This window comes from Mastigoproctus giganteus, chromosome 6, assembly GCF_048544385.1.
Source record: "Mastigoproctus giganteus isolate SK-2022 chromosome 6, ASM4854438v1, whole genome shotgun sequence".
NCBI classification, from domain to species: Eukaryota; Metazoa; Arthropoda; class Arachnida; order Uropygi; family Thelyphonidae; genus Mastigoproctus; species Mastigoproctus giganteus.
This window is the reverse complement of record NC_143580.1, coordinates 159,330,878-159,350,611: the sequence shown is the minus strand read 5'-3', so window position 1 is coordinate 159,350,611 and position 19,734 is coordinate 159,330,878. Positions and strand designations below refer to the sequence as shown.

General features: G+C 37.6%; 1 protein-coding gene across 5 annotated transcripts in view; it reads right to left on the bottom strand.

The window, feature by feature from the left end:
- The window catches only part of LOC150084695 (B9 domain-containing protein 2-like), a 48,724-nt gene that overhangs the window by 6,862 nt on the left and 22,128 nt on the right, over positions 1-19,734 (bottom strand). For all 5 annotated transcript variants that reach the window (XM_090376559.1, XM_090376560.1, XM_090376562.1 and 2 more), the window contains one exon: positions 14,344-14,469. In XM_090376559.1, coding sequence (XP_090232685.1) covers positions 14,344-14,469 — 126 coding nt within the window. The remainder of the gene's footprint in view (positions 1-14,343; positions 14,470-19,734) is intronic.

Sequence of the window (19,734 nt, the reverse complement as noted above, 5' to 3'; positions counted from 1 at the left end):
AATTACTGATATGAGTAGCAATAACCCAAGAGAAATGTACCAACTGTGTGGTACTACACTCAGGGAAGTAGAAAGTGAAAAAAGACCTGGGGGTAATTGTGCAGTCAAATATGAAGTTTGTTGAGCAGTGCAGATGGGCTGCCAGGGCAGGTCATGGAGTCTTGTCAATGATATATAGGAATTTTGCTAGCAGAGACAGGGAGGTGATTATCCCGTTGTACAAGGTAATGGAAAGGCCATACCTAGAGTACTGTGTACAGGTCTGGAGGTCTCATTATAGGAAGGATGTACAGTTGCTAGAATGAGTACAAAGAAGGACAAGATTGGTGAGGGGAACAAAGGGGTGCTCTTACTAAGAAAGACTTAAATTCTGCAAATTGCAGCACCTGGAGAGTAGGCACCTGCGAGGTGATCTGATTGAGGTGTATAAGGCCTTCAATGGCTTGAGCAAGCTAAATGCTGATGGGATACTTCCTCTTGCTCAGATTAAGAACCTGAGGGGGCATAGACTTAAACTGAAGAAAGACAGTTGCAGAATGGATGTGTGGAAGTTTGCCTTTAGCCAGCTGGTGGTTGATTGGTGGACCAGACTTCCATCTTTTGTTGTGGAAGTTGATAGCCTAAATAAATTTAAGGCTAAGCTGGTCAGGCATTTAGAACGAAAGGAGGAGTGAAATGGGAAGGTTTTTTTTTTTTTTTGGCTGATGCTGCATAAGCTTGCTTTCTTGCATCGTTCTTCTTCTTCTAGTCACATAGCTCCACGAGGAGTTGTTGTGGCCACCAACAAATTCCTCCAACTGCATCGATCATGTGCTATATGAGCAGCATTGCAAAGTGTCATGCCCAGAAGTTCACTGATCCCATCCTTCCATCTAGTTGCAGGTCCTTCTCTGCACCTCTTTCTCTCGGTTTTTCCTTCCATTATATTCTTCAACAGAAAGTTTTCCTTTCTTACTATATGACCAAAAAACTTGAGTTTTCTTTTGTTGATGCTATGAAGAAGAATTTTAGGCCTGCCAATTTTATTCAATACCCACTCATTTGTTCTTCGATCCAAGTAAGAAATACGCAGTATTCTCCTGTAACAACGCATTTTAAATGCCTCTTCCTGTCAACTCTTTTCAGATTCCATTCTTCACTTCCATAAGTGGCAACTGGAAAAATTAAAGAATCAATGATTCTCAGTTTTGTCTTTAGGGGTAGATCATGATCTCTCCATAATTTTATCAGATCAGCGACCAATGTTTTAGCAATTGCTTGTTGTCTCTTTACATTGTTTGAGCAGTCCCTATTTTCAGGTGCCTCTGTAGACAGGTGGGCAGGAGCAGCATAACACATGCTTCTTGATTAGACCGGGGTTTGAGCCCGTGACCACCAAATACGGAGAATGCGGAAAGGTCAGGGAATGACCACTGCATATCCCTGGAGCAATATGGCCTTAGTTGCTAATGCTCCTAAAAACCAAATAACAACAATAACAACACTATTTTCATTTATTCTTGGCCCTAAGTAATCAAATTCATCAACTTCTTCGATATCTTGCCCATTAACCTTCACTTTACTGGAATCGAGATTATCACCATTCACCATAATTTTAGTTTTACACACATTCAGAAACAATCCTTTTTTCTTACTTGCTTCACATACTTTCCTTAGAGTTTCTTTAAGATGATCCTTAGAATTACAAATTAGCACAGTATCATCTGCATAACAAAAGTTGTTCATCTTCAGCCCTCGATTTTGATGCCAGCCAGTCTCTAAATCTTCACGCATGATATCTTCGGCATAAAGATTAAAAAGGTGGGGTGACAAAATACAGCACTGCCTAACACCGTTACGTATTGTGAAAAAGTCCATGTTTCCCATGTTCATTCTCATAGTTCTTGCATCATATGCCTCTACTAATGCTAATGATATATGGCATTACATTTAGAAACAAACCACATGATACACATATAATTCAATGTTAAAAACACAATATTTAACCATAAGCCCACAGCTTACTGCTAACTAGTCTACACATCATAGCAGCTATTCTCCCCACTTTCTTTTTTTCTAATATGTATTTGTATTTTTTATAGTACTATGTACAAATGTGTAACAGTGATATTTGCTTTGTGACTAACTTTTTTGAATACTTTAGTGAGAGTAATAAAGTTCACATTATAGTTAAATGTGCGCATAGCTTTTTGTTTGTTTGTTTCAGCACAGAAAAGAAATCGCCAAGTTACAACTTTGTCATCATTAGCAAACAAGAATATCTTATATTCTTTTCTACTTTTTAAAGTTCATTCAGTGACATTAAATCAAACTCCTTTAATGCTATTTTCAACTAACATAAACAACAATGTAACTTATCAACACAGGGTCTGTAATTATGTTAAGCATTGGTTTACTATAAACAATATCTATTTACATGAACGGAAAAAATAAGAGAATAGTTGTCTCTACAAGAATATATCACTGCATCTCTGAACAACATGTAGCTGACATCTATAATCCCAACATTTCACCAATATTTAGTTTATTTTCTGGAAAATGTATTTAAATTAGCAATTTTAAAGTTTTGAGTGCTAAACATTGTTATGCTATATTTATATCATATAAAATATTAATTTTAAACAAACGTAGATGTGTGAAAATGTGTCTTCTCCAAGTTATGGTAGGTGAAAGTGAAAAGAAACATAAATGCTGTAACTAAGTTAACTTAGTTTTGCTGTTTAGAGTTTAGTTGATTATAAACTGCACAGTTGGTACATTACAGAGTAACGTACCAACTGTGCAGTATATAATCAACTTATTAAAATTTGCCTTTAGCCAGCAGGGTGTTGATTGCTGGAACAAACTTCCATCTGTCGTGGAAGTTGACAGCTTAAATAAATTCAAGGCAGAACTACAAACTTTTGGAGGGAGTGGATACGTAAAATAGAATTTTTTTTTTTTTGACTGATACTATATAAACTTGCTTTCTTGCATCATATGCCTCTACTAATGCTAATATCTAAATATAGTGGATCTAATTACTGGCTTGGTTTGATGTATAAAACTGACATCCATAATCCCAACAACCTTTAAAAAAAAAAAAAAAAAAAAAAAACACACTAAACTGCTATAACATGATGCACTCAGAAAATGACACAATGACTACCTGTAACTAAAGGAAGCTCTGCTCACATACCTGAATATGTGGTTTCTTGTACATTACTGATGGAATGAATTACTGTTTACTAGTCAGCTGGAAAGGGCAGCCATTATATTTTTGGAGAATAGAGAACACTGTTGAGGTAAGGTTTAAATATCTTGATATAATTAGCTTTATTAAGAAGATGTTTGTTAAGTGCTTTGGATATCTTGCATTAAAAGTAAATTTTTTCTGCTCTTGGAATAGGTCCAAGTTTGATTTTAATGTTGTGCATATTTTTTTTTGATGGAAAGGAATCATTCTAAGTCTCTCATAATAAAATAGTTTATTCATGCAGATAAAGGAATTATTAGTATGATTAATGATATGTAAAGATATATAAGAGTTCACAGCCACTTAATATTCATTAGATGAAGAAGGAAGTAGTCCATTTTGCTTGTTCTTTAAGTGAAGAAAGGAAAGTTTTTACAAGGCAAGCACTGTCTTTCTAAATTCAGTCACTATTTGCATACTGTCTATAAAATTTTGGAAACAACAGACTTGAAATTGGAACATTTTAACTAACAATTCATTGGCTTATAATTTTTTTACTGAAAGGAGATGTTTTGTGATTTGATAAAAATACACTATTTTAGGTTGGTTGGTTAGTTAGTTGAGTTTTATTGGCGCATCAGCAACTTAGGCTATAATGCGCCAAAACTCTGTCACTATTTTAGGTGAAGCACCTGGTTGCAATGACAGTGAGAAAAGAGAGTGCAACCTCAATACAGGTAATTCCCAACTTTACAAGTTAATTCATTTCCAGCGCTTGCTCGTAAAGTGAGAATTTATTTCCCACAGACGTAATGTTAAAACCAGGGTTATGTTCTCAACAATGAAATTTTACCATAGTAATGTTAAATAAAGGACAACAAAACAATAGTTTATGCTTAAACAATGATTTATTTATCCAAAGAAATGAAACATAAACTTTAAAATCAAATCAAACAAATTATAATAATAAAGAAATTATTTATGTCGTACAAATGTTATAGAATGTTTATTCTTCATCATCATCAACTAATGCACACTCACTGATGGTTTGTCACTTGTTGATGCTTCATCACTCATTGTTGGTTTAATACTCATTAGTTTGTTGAAAGCACAAGGAATCGTCTTCCTCTTCAGAAATGCTTCAAGAGCTGTTTGTTTCCAAGACAAGATTCTCTTTTCTGTATAAATTCGTGATAGCATTTCACACAAAGATCTTTAGCAGTCATTCCAGCCGCATGTTTGCTTATGATCTCATATTTTGTTTCCAATGTTATTTCCCTTTGCTGTTTCTTTTTATTAACATCACTTTCTGTGGTATTACTTCGTTTTGGCATACAGTACAGTATTAATAAGGGGGATAAATTTGAAATAAGACAAGATAGTGAAAATGAAGACACAACCACTCTCTGTAATTAGCGTGGTAACTTCTTTATATTATGTGAGTCAGTGAGATGCTTTTGTCTGCCTAACAAAAAAAAAAACAAATGCATGCACAGTAGTACTGTATTATATAGCTATACGAGTAGTGCGAAATGCCTTATTTATGAATGTTTAGCATTTATTTATTGCAATTAATGTTCATATTTTCAATTTTGTTGATACCTGATAATTGGAAAAAAAAAAAAAAAAACACGTAAATCTGGAACTGCCTATATAACGCTGGTATGATCATGCCTCCCAAAATGAATTATGAAAAAAATTTGTGTTTAAAGAACTAGCAATTTTATATTGGTAACTGGAAAAAGTAAATACTGTATATACTCGTATCTACTGTATATCTACTACCATATTTCCAAGAGAGGAAATTAGCTAAATACTGGCCGTATATTTGCTTTGATATATTGAGTATTCAGTTGCAGAATAATTTTTTGTAAACGACAGGACTCATCACAGACTAATTACTGTAGACACTCGATTTCTCCCCTCAGCTAGATATGCAATAAAAGTGAACATCACCAGAATGCTAATTACAAACATATCACTTCTGGAGGGGAATTTTGCTATCATTCATCAAGTGCACATTCAAATGCTTAGGATAGCAAAAACTGCTAAGAGCTAAACTAGGCAAAAATATACATGAACCGGTGAGTGATTTATGGAGAAATCACGTGACTTCATTTTGGCATTATGATAGGCTGGACAGTTTGGTTTTGATTTAGTTTTCTCAAAACACGGTAAATTCTATAGCATCAAATACATGACATTAGGATGCAATGGCTGCCAAAAGAAAAAAATTATAGTTTAAGAAAAGTTAGATTATCAAAAGAGTTAAAGAGTGGCAAAATGAAATGCAGTATATTTTGCGAGCATGGAATTCCAGAAGGAACAAACTGCAATTGGATGAAATAGAAGAAAAACTATGTTCATTAGTAGACCCTGTAGAAAGTGCAGTAAATCTCGAAAGTAAAAATGAAAACTAGAGTGTGAAAATAGTGACGTGGACCAATGCTTATACAAGTGGTTTCTATAGAAGCGTATTGAAGGAGTATCGATAAATATGGTAATTTTGAAAGCACATGCACTTAAATTTCATAAGCTACTTGGTGGAGATGATTAAACAAAGCTTCTGAAAGGTGGATTTAGAGATGGAAGGCTCATCATGGAACATCCCAGCAAATCTGCATTTAGTGGCAATGGCATTACAGTACTAGAAGCATTTCCTGAATTTCTGCATAATGTGATTCAAGGTGGTGAATTCACAGGTGAACAGTATACAACTGTAATGAAACAGTTGTGTACTATAAACTTCTCCCCAACAAGTCAGTGGATATTAAAAAGACACTCAGCAAAGCAGCCGTGAAACCCAAAGAAGAGAGAACTAGTGTTACTGTGCACAAACAAGACTCAAAATCACATGCTAAAGCTATTGTGAATCAGTAATCGAAGTCCCAGTGTTTTTAGCATTTCACACCTGAAATTCTTATCTGTGATTTATAAAACAGCTCTGATACTTGAATGGTGAATGATATTTTCGCTTCTTGGTTTGAAAATGAATTTGTATGATCGGTGAGATAGTAATAGTAATAGAGGCATGTGATGCAAGAAAGCAAGCATATGAGCTTATGTAGCATCAGCCAAAAACAAAAATTCACATAACCATTCCCTCTAAATGTTTGTCCAGTTCGTCCTTGAATTTATTTAAGCTATCAACTTCCACAACAACAGACGGAAGTTTAGACTCAAGCGTTTAGGGCAAAAGCCTCAAGCTATGGAGGAGTCTAGACTATGTATAAATATAGCGCAAACGCATCAGAAATACATAGCTATATCTGAATAAATCAGAATATTAGTAAAACGGCATCGTTTTAAGTTATATCTCATATTGTGAATACCTTCACAACGAGTTGCCATGATATTGCACTACTTCGAATAAGTAACGCTTCACCTAAGGAGAAGACTAATGTTACTTATTCTCAGATGGATACCACCATCCAGACGGCACCGTTTCAGGGCTATTTGGCCCTTCTTCGGTGGGTGGGTAGGTACCCGAGTGATGTAATGATGGCAAAACAGTTATGAAGTATAACTCCACAATATGAGAGATGCCTGATGGTGTATCATGTATTTAGACGAAGAAGGGCCAAATAGCCCTGAAACGGTGCCGTCTGGGTGGTGGTATCCATCTGAGAATAAGTAACATTAGTCTTCTCCTTAGGTGAAGCGTTATTTATTCGAAGTAGTGCAATATCATAGTAACTCGTTGTGAAGGTATTCACAATATGAGATATAACTTAAAACGATGCTGTTTTACTAATATTCCGTCTAAATACATGATACACCATCAGGCATCTCTCATATTGTGGAGTTATACTTCATAACTGTTTTGCCATCATTACATCACTCGCGTACCTACCCACCCACCGAAGAAGGGCCAAATAGCCCTGAAACGGTGCCGTCTGGGTGGTGGTATCCATCTGAGAATAAGTAACATTAGTCTTCTCCTTAGGTGAAGCGTTACTTATTCGAAGTAGTGCAATATCATGGCAACTCGTTGTGAAGGTATTCACAATATGAGATATAACTTAAAACGATGCCGTTTTACTAATATTCTGATTCATTCAGATATAGCTATGTATTTCTGATGCGTTTGCACTATATTTATACATAGGCCAGACGGAAGTTTGTATTCGCAATTAACAACCTGCTGGCTAAAGGCAAATTTCCACACATCTATTCTACACTGTCTTTCCTCAATTTGAATTTATACCCCCTTAGATTCGAAATCTGATCAAGTGAAAGAATCCTATCAGAATTCAAGGTGCTCAAACCATTCAAGGCCTTATACACCTCAATCAGATCACTTCGTGCCTAGTCTCCAACCGCTGCAATTTGCAGTACTTAAGCCTCTCCTGGTAAGATGATCCCTTCATTCTCCTCACCAATCATGTTGCCCTTCTCTGTACATGCTCAAGCAAATCTACATCCTTCCTAAAATGAAGTCTCCAGACCTGTACGCAGTACTCAAGGTGTGGCCTGACCACTGCCTTAGGATAATTACCTCTTTTTCCCTGCTAGCAAAATTCCTGTATATCATTGACAATACCCAATGACCTGCTCTTGCAGCCTGTCTGCATTGCTCAGAAAACTTCATATCCAACTGCACAAAATGAAAAAGACCCTAAATGTAGTACCAACTGTGTGGTACTACACTTAGGGTCTTTTTCATTTTCTACCACCTTAAGTGTAGTATCACACGGCACATTCCTGTGGGGTTACTTCTACCCATATGCAGTACTTTGCATTTGTCAATGTTAAACTTCAGTTGCCACTTCTCAGCCCATCTGCCCAAATTTTCTAGATCTTGTTGCAGTAGCACACTGCCATTACTGTCATTCACAACCCTGCCAACCTTTGTATCATCTGGAAACTTCGACACTAGACCCGATATACCTTCAACAATATCATTGATAAATATACAAAAACAACAGTGGGCCAAATACCGAACCCTGCGGAACTGCACTATAACATTAGTCCACGAAGAGAAGCACCCATTAATTACCACCCTCTGTCTTCTACCACTTAACCATCCTTTTATCCATTGTAGCAACTTACCCTTAATAGCAGTCTGCTCCGATTTGTACAATAGTCTTCCATGCGCAACATTATCAAAAGCTTTCCTGAAATCCAAATATATGATATCAAAATTATTTTTTGCATCCAGTTCCTTTGTAACCACATCATAGTATCCAATCAAATTTGTCAGACAAGACTTTCCCTTAACAAACTCATGCTGTGTCTGAATTATTGCTGCAGTCTTGTCTAGATGATCCTGCAATGCATCTTTAACCAGTGACTCCATTATTTAACCCGGAACAGAAGTTAAACTAACTGGTCTGTAATTACTCGTGTCACTCTTCGATCCCCCTTTATGAATTGGGGATACATTTGCACATCTCCAGTACATGGGGACCTCCCCTGAGTCCAAGGATGCTCTCATAATTATGGCTAAGGGTTTGCTTAGTTCCTTTGCCACCTCCTTTAATATAACTGGATAGATCCCATCACCCTAGGTGCCCTTCTTATGTTTAATTTCAACAATTTGTCCTTCATTTTGCTCTCAGTTATTACAAAATCATTAAGCACACGGCTATAATTTGATAACCTTCTGCCCTTTTCCTTCCTTAATAACTCCTTATGTATGAATATAGATGCAAAATACTCATTCAGTTTGTTTGCTATCTGAGCAGGATCATCAACAGTCGAACCATCAATATCAAGGCGCCTCCGTAGCCAGGTGGGAAGGAGCAGCAGTGCATAGCACACAATTCTTGATTAGACCGGGGTTCAAGCCCGTCACCACCAAATACGGAGGATGCGGAAAGGTCAGGGAATGACCACCGCATATACCGGAGCAATATGGCCTTAGTTGCTAATGCTCCTAAAAACTAAATAACAAACAACAACAACATCAATATCAAGTGAACCAATCTGACTCATCCCCTTCCTTTCAGAGCTTAGCATCCTTTGCCAAAGATTTCTTGTAATCTACCTTCACTTGCCTAATCTTCTTTGTGACTTGATTACAGACTAGCTTATATTTTCCATAGGCTTCTGTGTCGCCTGATAATTTATATGCATCCCATGTATTTTTCTTCTCTGCCAAGAGTCTCATTAGTTCATTTGACAACCATTTAGGCCTAAATCTTGAACAATATTTCTTAATAGGTATGACATGTCTAGTAGCTGCCACTTGCAGCTACTATGAAATGCCACTTGCTTTCCAAAAAAATTGAAGAAAAGGCTGTTACTGTTGGATCACTGCCTAGATCATCCTTCAGCTGATGTCCTGAAGTTGAAAGATAGAGCAAGTTCAGAATCGTGTTTCTGCCAAGGAATACAACTGCACTAATTCTGCTTATAGATCAGCTCTTTCAAGCATTCAGAGCCTATTATCATCGAGAACTTCTTGCTGGTGTTGTGAACTTCACAATTCAAGTTCTAGAATTTCTGAAAACATTAAGAATGAAAGGCATTGCATAGAATATTGTATTAGTGAAGGAGAGTATACTCAACAGCAATTGAAAACTGCTGAAAAAAATGTATTCGAAAAGATGAGATCACTAATAAACCTTCAAATAGTAGCATTTTCAGAACAAGAAGCAAAGGCTGCTTGTGATGTACTTGGTGGCAGTTTTGAAGCAAATGACCCGTCTGCTTGGATTGAGGTTGATGCAAAAGCTCCAGATGCAGATTAACTTTTTTTTTTTTTTTTTTTTTTGGTAGCTGTTGGCGCATCGGCTTCTGTAGCTGTAATGCACCTCCCAAGGTTTTTGCAGTACTTTGATCCAAACCCGAGGCGGGAATCGAACCTGCGACCTTTGGGTTGCCAGGCAGGCACTTTACCCACCCGGCTAGCCCGGTCGGCTTGCAGATTAACTGAGTGAGGAAGAAACTGCAGCCTCTGTGAACAGCGGGAAGACAGTTGACAAACAGAAGGCCAGTGACGTAGGGGTGACTCAGAACATAATGTGGATGACTCGTGTAAGAAAAAGCACAAGAAATTAACAAAGTTAATTTCTTGAAAACATTAAGAGGTGATGGCATGATAAAAACATCAGAGTAATAGTGCACATCTTCATTTATTGTATCTGCCCACTATTAAGAATTATGTACATACTGAAAAAATGCTGTCATCAATTCCGGCAAACTAAATTACACAACTCCATAACAAAATTGTGTGTTAGTAGAATATAACGGGAATGATACAACCTTTAATACATTGTCTTTTTGTCTGTATATTTATAAAACATTAGTAGAAAGTATGGGCTCAAACTTCCCCTTAAAAAACCCATGCTGTATCATAACTATTCCTGCAGTCTTGTCTAGATGATCCTGCAATGCTTCTTTAACCAGTGATTCCATTATTTTTCCCGGAAAACAAGTTAAACAAACAGATCTATAGTTACTTGTGTCACCTTTTGAACCCCCCTTTGTGAATTGGTGATACATTTTCGCACTTCCAGTCCATTTGGACCTTCCTTGAGTCCAAAGAAGCTCTCATAATTATGGCTTCCTTTAATATAACTTTAATATAACTGACTCCTTTAATATAACTGGATACATACCATCCACCCTCAATCCAAGACAGTTTTTAAATTCTGTACAGTGGGATCAACTGCCAATGTTACCAACAGTAAATTCTAAGTGGGAAGCATTCGAGGAATTAATCGTGGATGCTACTAAAAGTTTCATACCTGTTAAGAAATATTGTTCAAGGTTTAGGCCTAAATGGTTTGGTCTTGGCGCACTATAGCCTTAGTTGCTAATGCGCCAATAAAATTAAAACCAATCAACCTAAATGGTTGTCAAATAAACTAATGAGACACGTGACAGAGAAGAAAAATGCATGGGATGCATATAAATTATCAAGCGACTCAGAAGCCTATGGCAGATATGTTAGTCTGTAATCAGGTAACAAAGGAGTTTAGGCAGGCGAAGGCAGATTATGAGAAATCTTTGGCAAAAGATGCTAAGAAAAACATCAAGGATTTTTTTACTTATATAAACTCTAAAAGGAAGGGGATGAATCTGATTGGTCCACTTGATATCGATGGTTTGATTGTTGATGATCCTGCTCAGATAGCAAACAAACTGAATGAGTATTTTCCATCTACATTCACACATGAGGAGTTATTAAGGTTTGAAAATGGTAGAAGGTTATCAAATTGTAGCAGGGTGCTTAATGATTTTGTAATAACTGAGAGCAAAGTGGAGGAGAAATTGCTGAAGTTAAACATAAAAAAGGCACCTGGGGTGGATGGGATCTAAACAGTTATATTAAAGGAGGCGGCAAAGCAACTAACTAAGCAAACCCTTAGCCATAATTATGAGAGCAACCTTGGACTCAGGGGGACGGACTGGAGATGTGCAAATGTATCCCAATTCACAAAGGGGGATCGAAGAGTGACATGAGTAATTACAGACCCAGTTAGTTTAACTTCTGTTCTGGGTAAAATAACGGAGTCACTGGTTAAAGATGCATTGCAGGATCATCTAGACAAGACTGCAGCAATAATTCAGACACATCATGGGTTTGTTAAGGGAAAGTCTTGTCTGACAAATTTGATAGGATATTATGATGTGGTTACAAAGGAACTGGATGCAAAAAATAATTTTGATATCATATATTTGGTTTCAGGAAAGCTTTTGACACTGTTGCGCATGGAAGACTATTGTACAAATTGGAGCAGAATGGTATTAAGGGTAAGCTGCTACAATGGATAAAAGGATGGTTGAGTGGGAGAAGACAGAGGGTGGTAATTAATGGGTGCTGCTCTTCGTGGACTAATGTTATTAGTGGAGTCCCACAATGTTCGGTGTTGGGTCCTCTATTGTTTTGTATATTTATCAATGATATTGATGAAGCTATATCGGGCTTAATGTCGAAGTTTGGAGATGATACAAAAGTTGGCAGGGTTGTTAATGACAGTAATGGCAGTGTGCTACTGCAACAGGATCTAGATAATTTGGGCAGAAGGGCTAAGAAGTGGCAACTGAAATTTAACCTTGACAAATGCAAAGTACTGCATATGGTTAGAAGTAACCCAAGAGAACCGTACCAACTGTGTGGTACTACACTTAAGGTGGTAGAAAATGTAAAAGACCTGGGAGTAATTGTGCAGTCATATATGAAGTTTTCTGAGCAATGTACACAGGCTGCCAGAGCAGGTCATGGGGTTTTATCAATGATATATAGGAATTTTGCTAGCAGGGAAAAGGAGGTAATTGTCCCTCTGTATAAGGCAATGGTGAGGCCACGCCTTGAGTACTGCGTATAGGTCTGGAGGGCTCATTTTAGGAAGGATGTAGATTTGCTTGAGCGTGAACAGAGAAGGGCAACAAGATTGGCCCTTCTCTGTAAGAGAGGCTTAAGTTCTGCAAATTGCAGTGGCTGGAGGCTAGGCACCTGCGTGGTGATCTGATTGAGGTGTATAAGGCTTTGAATAGGTTGAGCACGCTGTATTCTGATGGGATCCTTCCACTTGTTCAGATTACGAACCTAAGGGGGCATAAATTCAAATTAAGAAAAGACAGATGTAGAATAGATGTGCGGAAATTTCCCTTTAGCCAGTGGGTGGTTAATAAATAAATTACTATTAAAATACTATGAGACAAAATAACTAAAAGATTCCACCCTATGAGGGTGGAATCTTTTAGTTATTTTGTCCCATAGTATTTTAATAGTAATTTATTGATATTCCAGTGAGGAAATTTTAACTGCATGGTTTTATGGTACTTTCATCTTATTTTAATAGCATTTTATTCGTATTGTAATTTTGCGTTTATGACAAAATAAATGTCTTCCTTCACTAAAGGTTGCATTGGGGGGGTTAATGTTTCTGGGGTCAGGGTGGGGTTCTCCGCTGTGATCCTGTGATCCTGGTGTGTTGGACTGTCCATGTGTCAATAGTGAGAAATACATTATGAGTTTTAAACGATTTTAATTATGTAAATTTGTTTTAAGTATCATTTCATAATTTATTGGTATAAGGAGATTTGGGAAAGAAGAAATCCTATGCACTGAATAAAAGATAACTCCTTGTTTTTTTTTCTATGTTTTTTTTTTCTTGTTTTTTTTCCTTGTTTCATTTTCTATTACCCTAAGTGGTACTACACTTAGGGTAATAGAAAATGAAAAAGACCTGGGAGTAATTGTGCAGTTGGATATGAAGTTTTCTGAACAATGCAGGCAGGCTGTCAGAGCAGGTCATGGGGTATTGTCAATGATATACAGGAATTTTGCTAGTATGGAAAAGGAGGTGATTATCCTTTTTGTATAAGGCAATGGTGAGGCCACACCTTGAATACTGCGTACAGGTCTGGATGCCTCATTTTAGGAACAATGCAGAGTTGCTTGAGCATGTACAGAGAAGAAAAATAAGATTGTTGAGGGGAACGAAGGGGGTCTTCTTACCAAGAAAAGCTTAAGTTGTGCAAATCGCAGCGGATGTAGACTAGGCACCTGTGAGATTATCTGATTGAGGTGTATAAGGCATTGAATGGGTTGAGCACGCTGAATTCTGATGGGAGTCTTCCACTTGCTCAATTACAAACCTGAGGGGGCATAAATTCAAATTGATGAAAGACAGCTGTACAATAGATGCGCAGAAATTTGCCTTTAGCCAATGGGTGGTTAATTACTGGAACAAACTGCCATCTGTCATTGTGGAAGCTGACAGCTTAAATAAATTCAAGAAGGAACTAGATAAATTTTTTGAGGGAATGAATGTGTGAATTTTTTTTTTTTTTTTTTAGCTGATGCTACATAAGCTCGTATGCTTGCTTTCTTGTATCACATACCTCCATTACAATTACTAAATTTCCTTTATTTTCAACCTTAACCTTTCTCACTATTAGTTTTATTTTACGATTATATTTTCAGTTGAAGCCAACTTAAGCTTCTATTCAATAAATACAAGTTTCATCATTTTCACAAAAGTAGTTTTTCTAACTCTTAAAAATATCCTTTTTTTTTAAATTTAAATGAGATCTCCGAGAATTAATAATTCACGAGATGGAAACTCTATCATGTCTGATGCAAAGTGAACTAAGAAGCAAGAAAACCTCTACACTAGAACACTATATATTTTATTTTTCCAATATTCCAGATATACACATATATGCATATGACACAGTATTTTATAAATAAAAATAAATAAAATAATTACCTTGAAGGCCCTTTGTTGCATAATGAATGTCAACAGGATGACACCAATAAGCTCCACTTTGACTATGTGGCTTATCTACTTGAGTTTGGCCAGATTTCAATCCTTCTATAATTTTCCATCCTCTGCCTGGTAATTAAAAAACAATATTAAGTCCTCTAGTTGTTCACCAAATTAATAAGCCTGTACACACATTATAAATATGTATATTATTAGCATGTTCTAAGGTATATTCAAAAGTTTACAACACTTCTAATAGAACAATTCCACCATATTTTAGGATGGAACAAGCCAAGTTTTAATTGAGCATTCTATGACAGTTTACGTTAGGAGGTGAGTGAGCATTCTGTGACAGTTTATGCTAGAAGAAGGTGAGGGGGAAAAAAAAGTTCCTTTCATATATGGTATTGACACTCTCTCTCTTTCCCTCTCCCTTATAAATTAGTTATTTATTTACAGTTAGGCACTAATTAAAACTTTTGTTGCTAGCACCACCTACAATCTTTTTTTGACTCATGATTAAGTAAATCTGGATTGGGGAGGGCAGAGACATTTTTGGGCTTAATTCTCACTATGGCTGAATTAGTTAGCCTGGCAAAGTTTGCTGGACAAATACAAAGGGTACTAGGAAAGTTTTGCAATATGACGCAACAATGAATCACAGGAAGCTGCTTGTTGCTGCATGTTGAGACATGTTCATACGTGCATAGTAGCCGCCACGCCAAGTCGATGGGCTCAGTTATTCATTAGTAGTGAGAGTGTAAAGTGCTTGCGATGGCATCGTGGTCACGAAATGAGATAAGGACAGTTTTGCGGTATAATTTCGTGCGTGGCTTAACCATAGACCAGTGCTTAGAAGAAATGACTCTTGCACTAGATGATGATTGTCCACATCGTACAACGATATTCAGGTGGTATAGAGAATTCCAAAGGGGAAATTTCACTCTGGAGGATTCTGAGAGGCCGGGAAGGCCACGAACGTCAGTTACGGAGGAAAACGTTACTGCTGTGAGGAAAATGCTTGACGAAAACAGGCGAGTGACCTACCAACAGATAGAGGATACTTTGGGCCTAAATGCACCAGCAATTCGTTCGATTCTGCAAGATCATTTGCACGTGAAGAAACTTTGTTCTCTCTGGGTGCCGCATCAACTGACTGAAGAGCAGATGACACGACGTGTGACTTGGTGCCGGGAGATGTTAAAAAAGTTTGATAAGGGACAATCTCGGTATGTGAACAACATCGTGACAGGTGACGAGACTTGGCTGTACTATTACGATCTGCCGACCAAGGCTCAAAACAAAGTTTGGGTCTTTGATGATGACGACACACCCGTAATTGTCAGAAAATCCCGATCTGTAAAGAAGAAAATGATAGCTGTATTTTTCAAATCGAGTGGAATTGTGGAACGTGTCGTTTTGGACACGCAGAAGACAGTCACAGCTAAGTGGTATACTGAACAATGCCTGCCTAAAGTCATTGGATCTATGAAGAACCTGCGGCCAAAGTCAAGAATGGACACCTGGTACCTCCATCACGATAATACTGCAGCTCACCGCGCCAAAGCCTGCACCGAATATTTGACCACGACAGGACTGAAACTTCTCGAGCACCCTCCCTACAGTCCAGACCTTGCTGCCTGCGACTTTGCACTGTTCCCGCATGTGAAAATGAAGCTAAAAGGGAGGCGGTTTTCCAGTGATGAGGACCTTCTACGGGCTTGGGACAACGAGTGTGCTTTACTCCCTAGTGAAACTTGGCAGAACTGGTTTAAAGATTGGTTTCGGAGGATGGAGAGGTGTATTGAATGTAGAGGAAATTACTTTGAAAAAATTAAATAAACAAAGCTGTATTGCAAAACTTTCCTAGTACCCTTTGTATATCTGGTCTTGCTCCTGTTAAATTGGAAGTTCTTAAAGTCAGATGGTTTCCCCCTCCAAGTGGATTAAAAACCCCATGCTACATATTGCTTCATTGTGCAATGGATGTGTTAAACAGAAAAGTACAATGCTGAATCAAAATGTGACAACTGCCACAAATGAAAGACTTTTATTTTTATTGCAAATGTTGTTTGCTTAGCTTACACACATTATGCACTGAAATTTTTTTCAGGTTAGTAATCCCGAAGCTAAAATGCTCTAATCTAAACAACTTCACTTTAAATCTGTACAGGTACTTCAGGTTACTGAGTTGCTTAATATTTACTGATGGCAACTATCCTGGGCACTTGGCAGGATATTTTGCAAGCATGGGCACTGGGAGGATATTTTGCAAGGTGGTGCAAAAAAAAAAAAAAAAAAAAAAAAAACCAAACAAACTACTGTAGAACGTCGATTATCCGAACCACTGCCACCCTGAAAAAAATTACAGTATCTACTTTTACTGCACTGGTTTTTATGCTGATATATTACTCCTGCTGCTTAATGCATTAATTTCTGATTATTTATAGAAATAGCCTTAATTTGTTATCACAGGAGCTAAAAATCAATTGTTGGCTTAACTACTGTGTGGACCCAGGACAGCCTCCCATGACCTTGATGCATCATTGTTTGTTGAATCATTGTCGATTATGAGTGCGGGACTACGTGGGGGGTGGCAATTAGCTTTCACTCAGTCTGCTGAAGCCTCTGTAGTGTGAGGTTATTGCAGGCATTTTGTTTCTAATCACTCATTATTCGAGTTTTTGTTCTTGGCTATTTCAAAGTGACAACACTTTTAATAGAATAATTCCACCATATTTTAGGATGGAACAAGCCAAGTTTTAATTGAGCATTCTATGACAGTTTACATTAGAAGAAGGTGAGTGAGCATTCTGTGATGGTTTATGCTAGAAGGTGAAGGGGAAAAAAAGTTCCTCTCATATATGATATTGACATTCTCTCTTTCTCCATTATAAATTAGTTATTTATTTACAGTTTGGCACTAATTAAAACTTTTGTTGCTGTGTCATTTTGTTTTATTTCTTTACTTTACCACCTCATCTTATAAAGATAAAGATGAGAGATCCAACCAGGTTGATTAGACAAGACTATCCCTTCATGAATCCATGTTGAAATTCCTTCGGGATTTCATTCTTATATTATCAATTCTTATCCTGTATGTTCTTAACAAAAGACTCCATGATCTTTTCTAACAATGGAAGTCAGACTTGTTGGTCTTTAGTTTCCATTACCTCTTTAGGTCATCATTTGTGGATCAGGGAAACAGTGCTCTAGTCCAAGGGGACTAGAGGAAGCACTCACCTCAGAATCTGATGGCGATCTTGCAAAATTACTACTGGTGGGATACACTCATCTACCATCTTTTTAGTGCAACTGAATGTATGCTGGACATAAAATGATAAAGCACGCAAACCTATGTTGGTATAATTACGTTCATTTCCAAATTGGAAATATGTACATAACAGAGTCGAATGTTTCATGGTATTTTCTTACAACTTCTTCAGTGACAGCTGTCTTTGAAATGTTACAATCACAAAAGGTCACTTCAGTCACAAGGACTTGTTGTTCTTGTGACTGAACAATGTGTATGTATCTCTGTACTCATATGAAGTCCTAGCAGATGATTGGAGGTGTGAAAATCTCTCTCTGATTTACCAAGGTGGTTCCAGGAGTGAAATGAGTAATTGCAAACCTGTAATTTTAACTTCTGTGACAAAGTGTGGTATGATTTATTGGGAGTTTTGTGGTGCAGTAACTCTGTGGCAGAGAAATTTATGGTGCCTCCGTAGCAAGGTGGGCAGGAGCAGCAAGTGCACAGCACATGCTTCTTGATTAGATCAGAGTTCGAGTCTGTGACCACCAAATACGGAGGATGCAGAAAGGTCAGAGAATGACCACCGCATATCCCCAGAGCAATATGGCCTTAGTTGCTAATGCTCCTAAAAACAGAGAACACAACAGAGAAAATTATATTGTTGTTGTTGTTATTTGGTTTTTAGGAGCATTAGCAACTAAGGCCATATTGCTCCGGGATATGCGGTGGTCATTCCCTGATCTTTCCGCATCCTCCATATTTGGTGGTGACGGGCTTGAGAGAAAATTATAGAACAATTATATAATATAATTATAGAATATAAATTATAGAAATTTATAGAATAGATTAAGGAAGCATGCACTTCTAGATCACCTGGACAGAAAGTCAAATGAAATGAGTGAAATCAGTAATTGCAAACTTGTAATTTTAACTTCTGTGACAAGGTCCTCCGTATTTGGTGGTGACGGGCTCGAGAGAAAATTATAGAACAATTATATAATATAATTATAGAATATAAATTATACAAATTTATAGAATAGATTAAGGAAGCATGCACTTCGAGATCACCTGGACAGGAAGTCAAATGAAATGAGTGAAATCAGTAATTGCAAACTTGTAATTTTAACTTCTCTGACAAGGTGTGGTGTGAGTTATTGGGAGTTTTGTGGTGCAGTAGCTCTGTGGTAGTAGTAGTAGTAGTGGCATGTGATGCAAGAAAGCAAGTATATGAGCTTATGCAGCATCAGCCAAAAAAAAAAAAAAAAAATCACACCATTCCCTTCAAATGCCTGTCCCGTTCCTCCTTAAATTTATTTAACCTATCAACTTCCACAACAACAGATGGAAATTTGTTCCAGAAATTAACCACCTGTTGGCTAAAGGCAAATTTCCACACATCTATTCTACATCTGTCTTTTCTTAATTTGAATTTATGCCCCCTTAGGTTAGTAATCTGAACAAGTGGAAGGATCCCATCAGAATTCAGCGTGCTCAACCATTTCAAGGCCTTATACACATCAATCAGATCACCACGCAGGTGCCTAGTCTCCAGCCACTGCAATTTGCAGAACTTAAGCCTCTCTTGGTAAGAGAATCCCTTCATTCCCCTCACCAATCTTGTTGCCCTTCTCTGTACACACTCAAGCAAATCTACATCCTTCCTAAAATGAGGCCTCCAGACTTCAACTTTTGCCCCTGGCAGACATACCCTGGTCGTGTTCCATCTATCCTTTTTACACAATATATTCCCCGTCTCACTGACAATAGAGTCACCAACAATAACTTGTTCCTTTGGGACCAGCGCATTCTGCCTTGGAGATTGCCGCTGTGTTGCCTGATGCCCAGGAGTGAGCTCTGGCATTGAGTTGGGCAGCTGAAAGCCTGACGGGTCCCTACACCTCAAGCTCTCATAGACGTCCAGTAGAACGCTGAGTTCATGTGTAATTTCTAGACACTCTCTGCACCTGGCACACAAAGACATCCTCCTTGGCTAGATCATGTTCTGTTCCAGAGAGTTCGGCAAACATTTCACAAGTTGCACATTTTTTTAGGCTGTGATGCGTTGGAGAATCGCCCCCCCTCAGTTCTCCCCCGAGTCACAGCACTCCTGCCACTTTGTGTCCGTTGCTTTGCTGCTC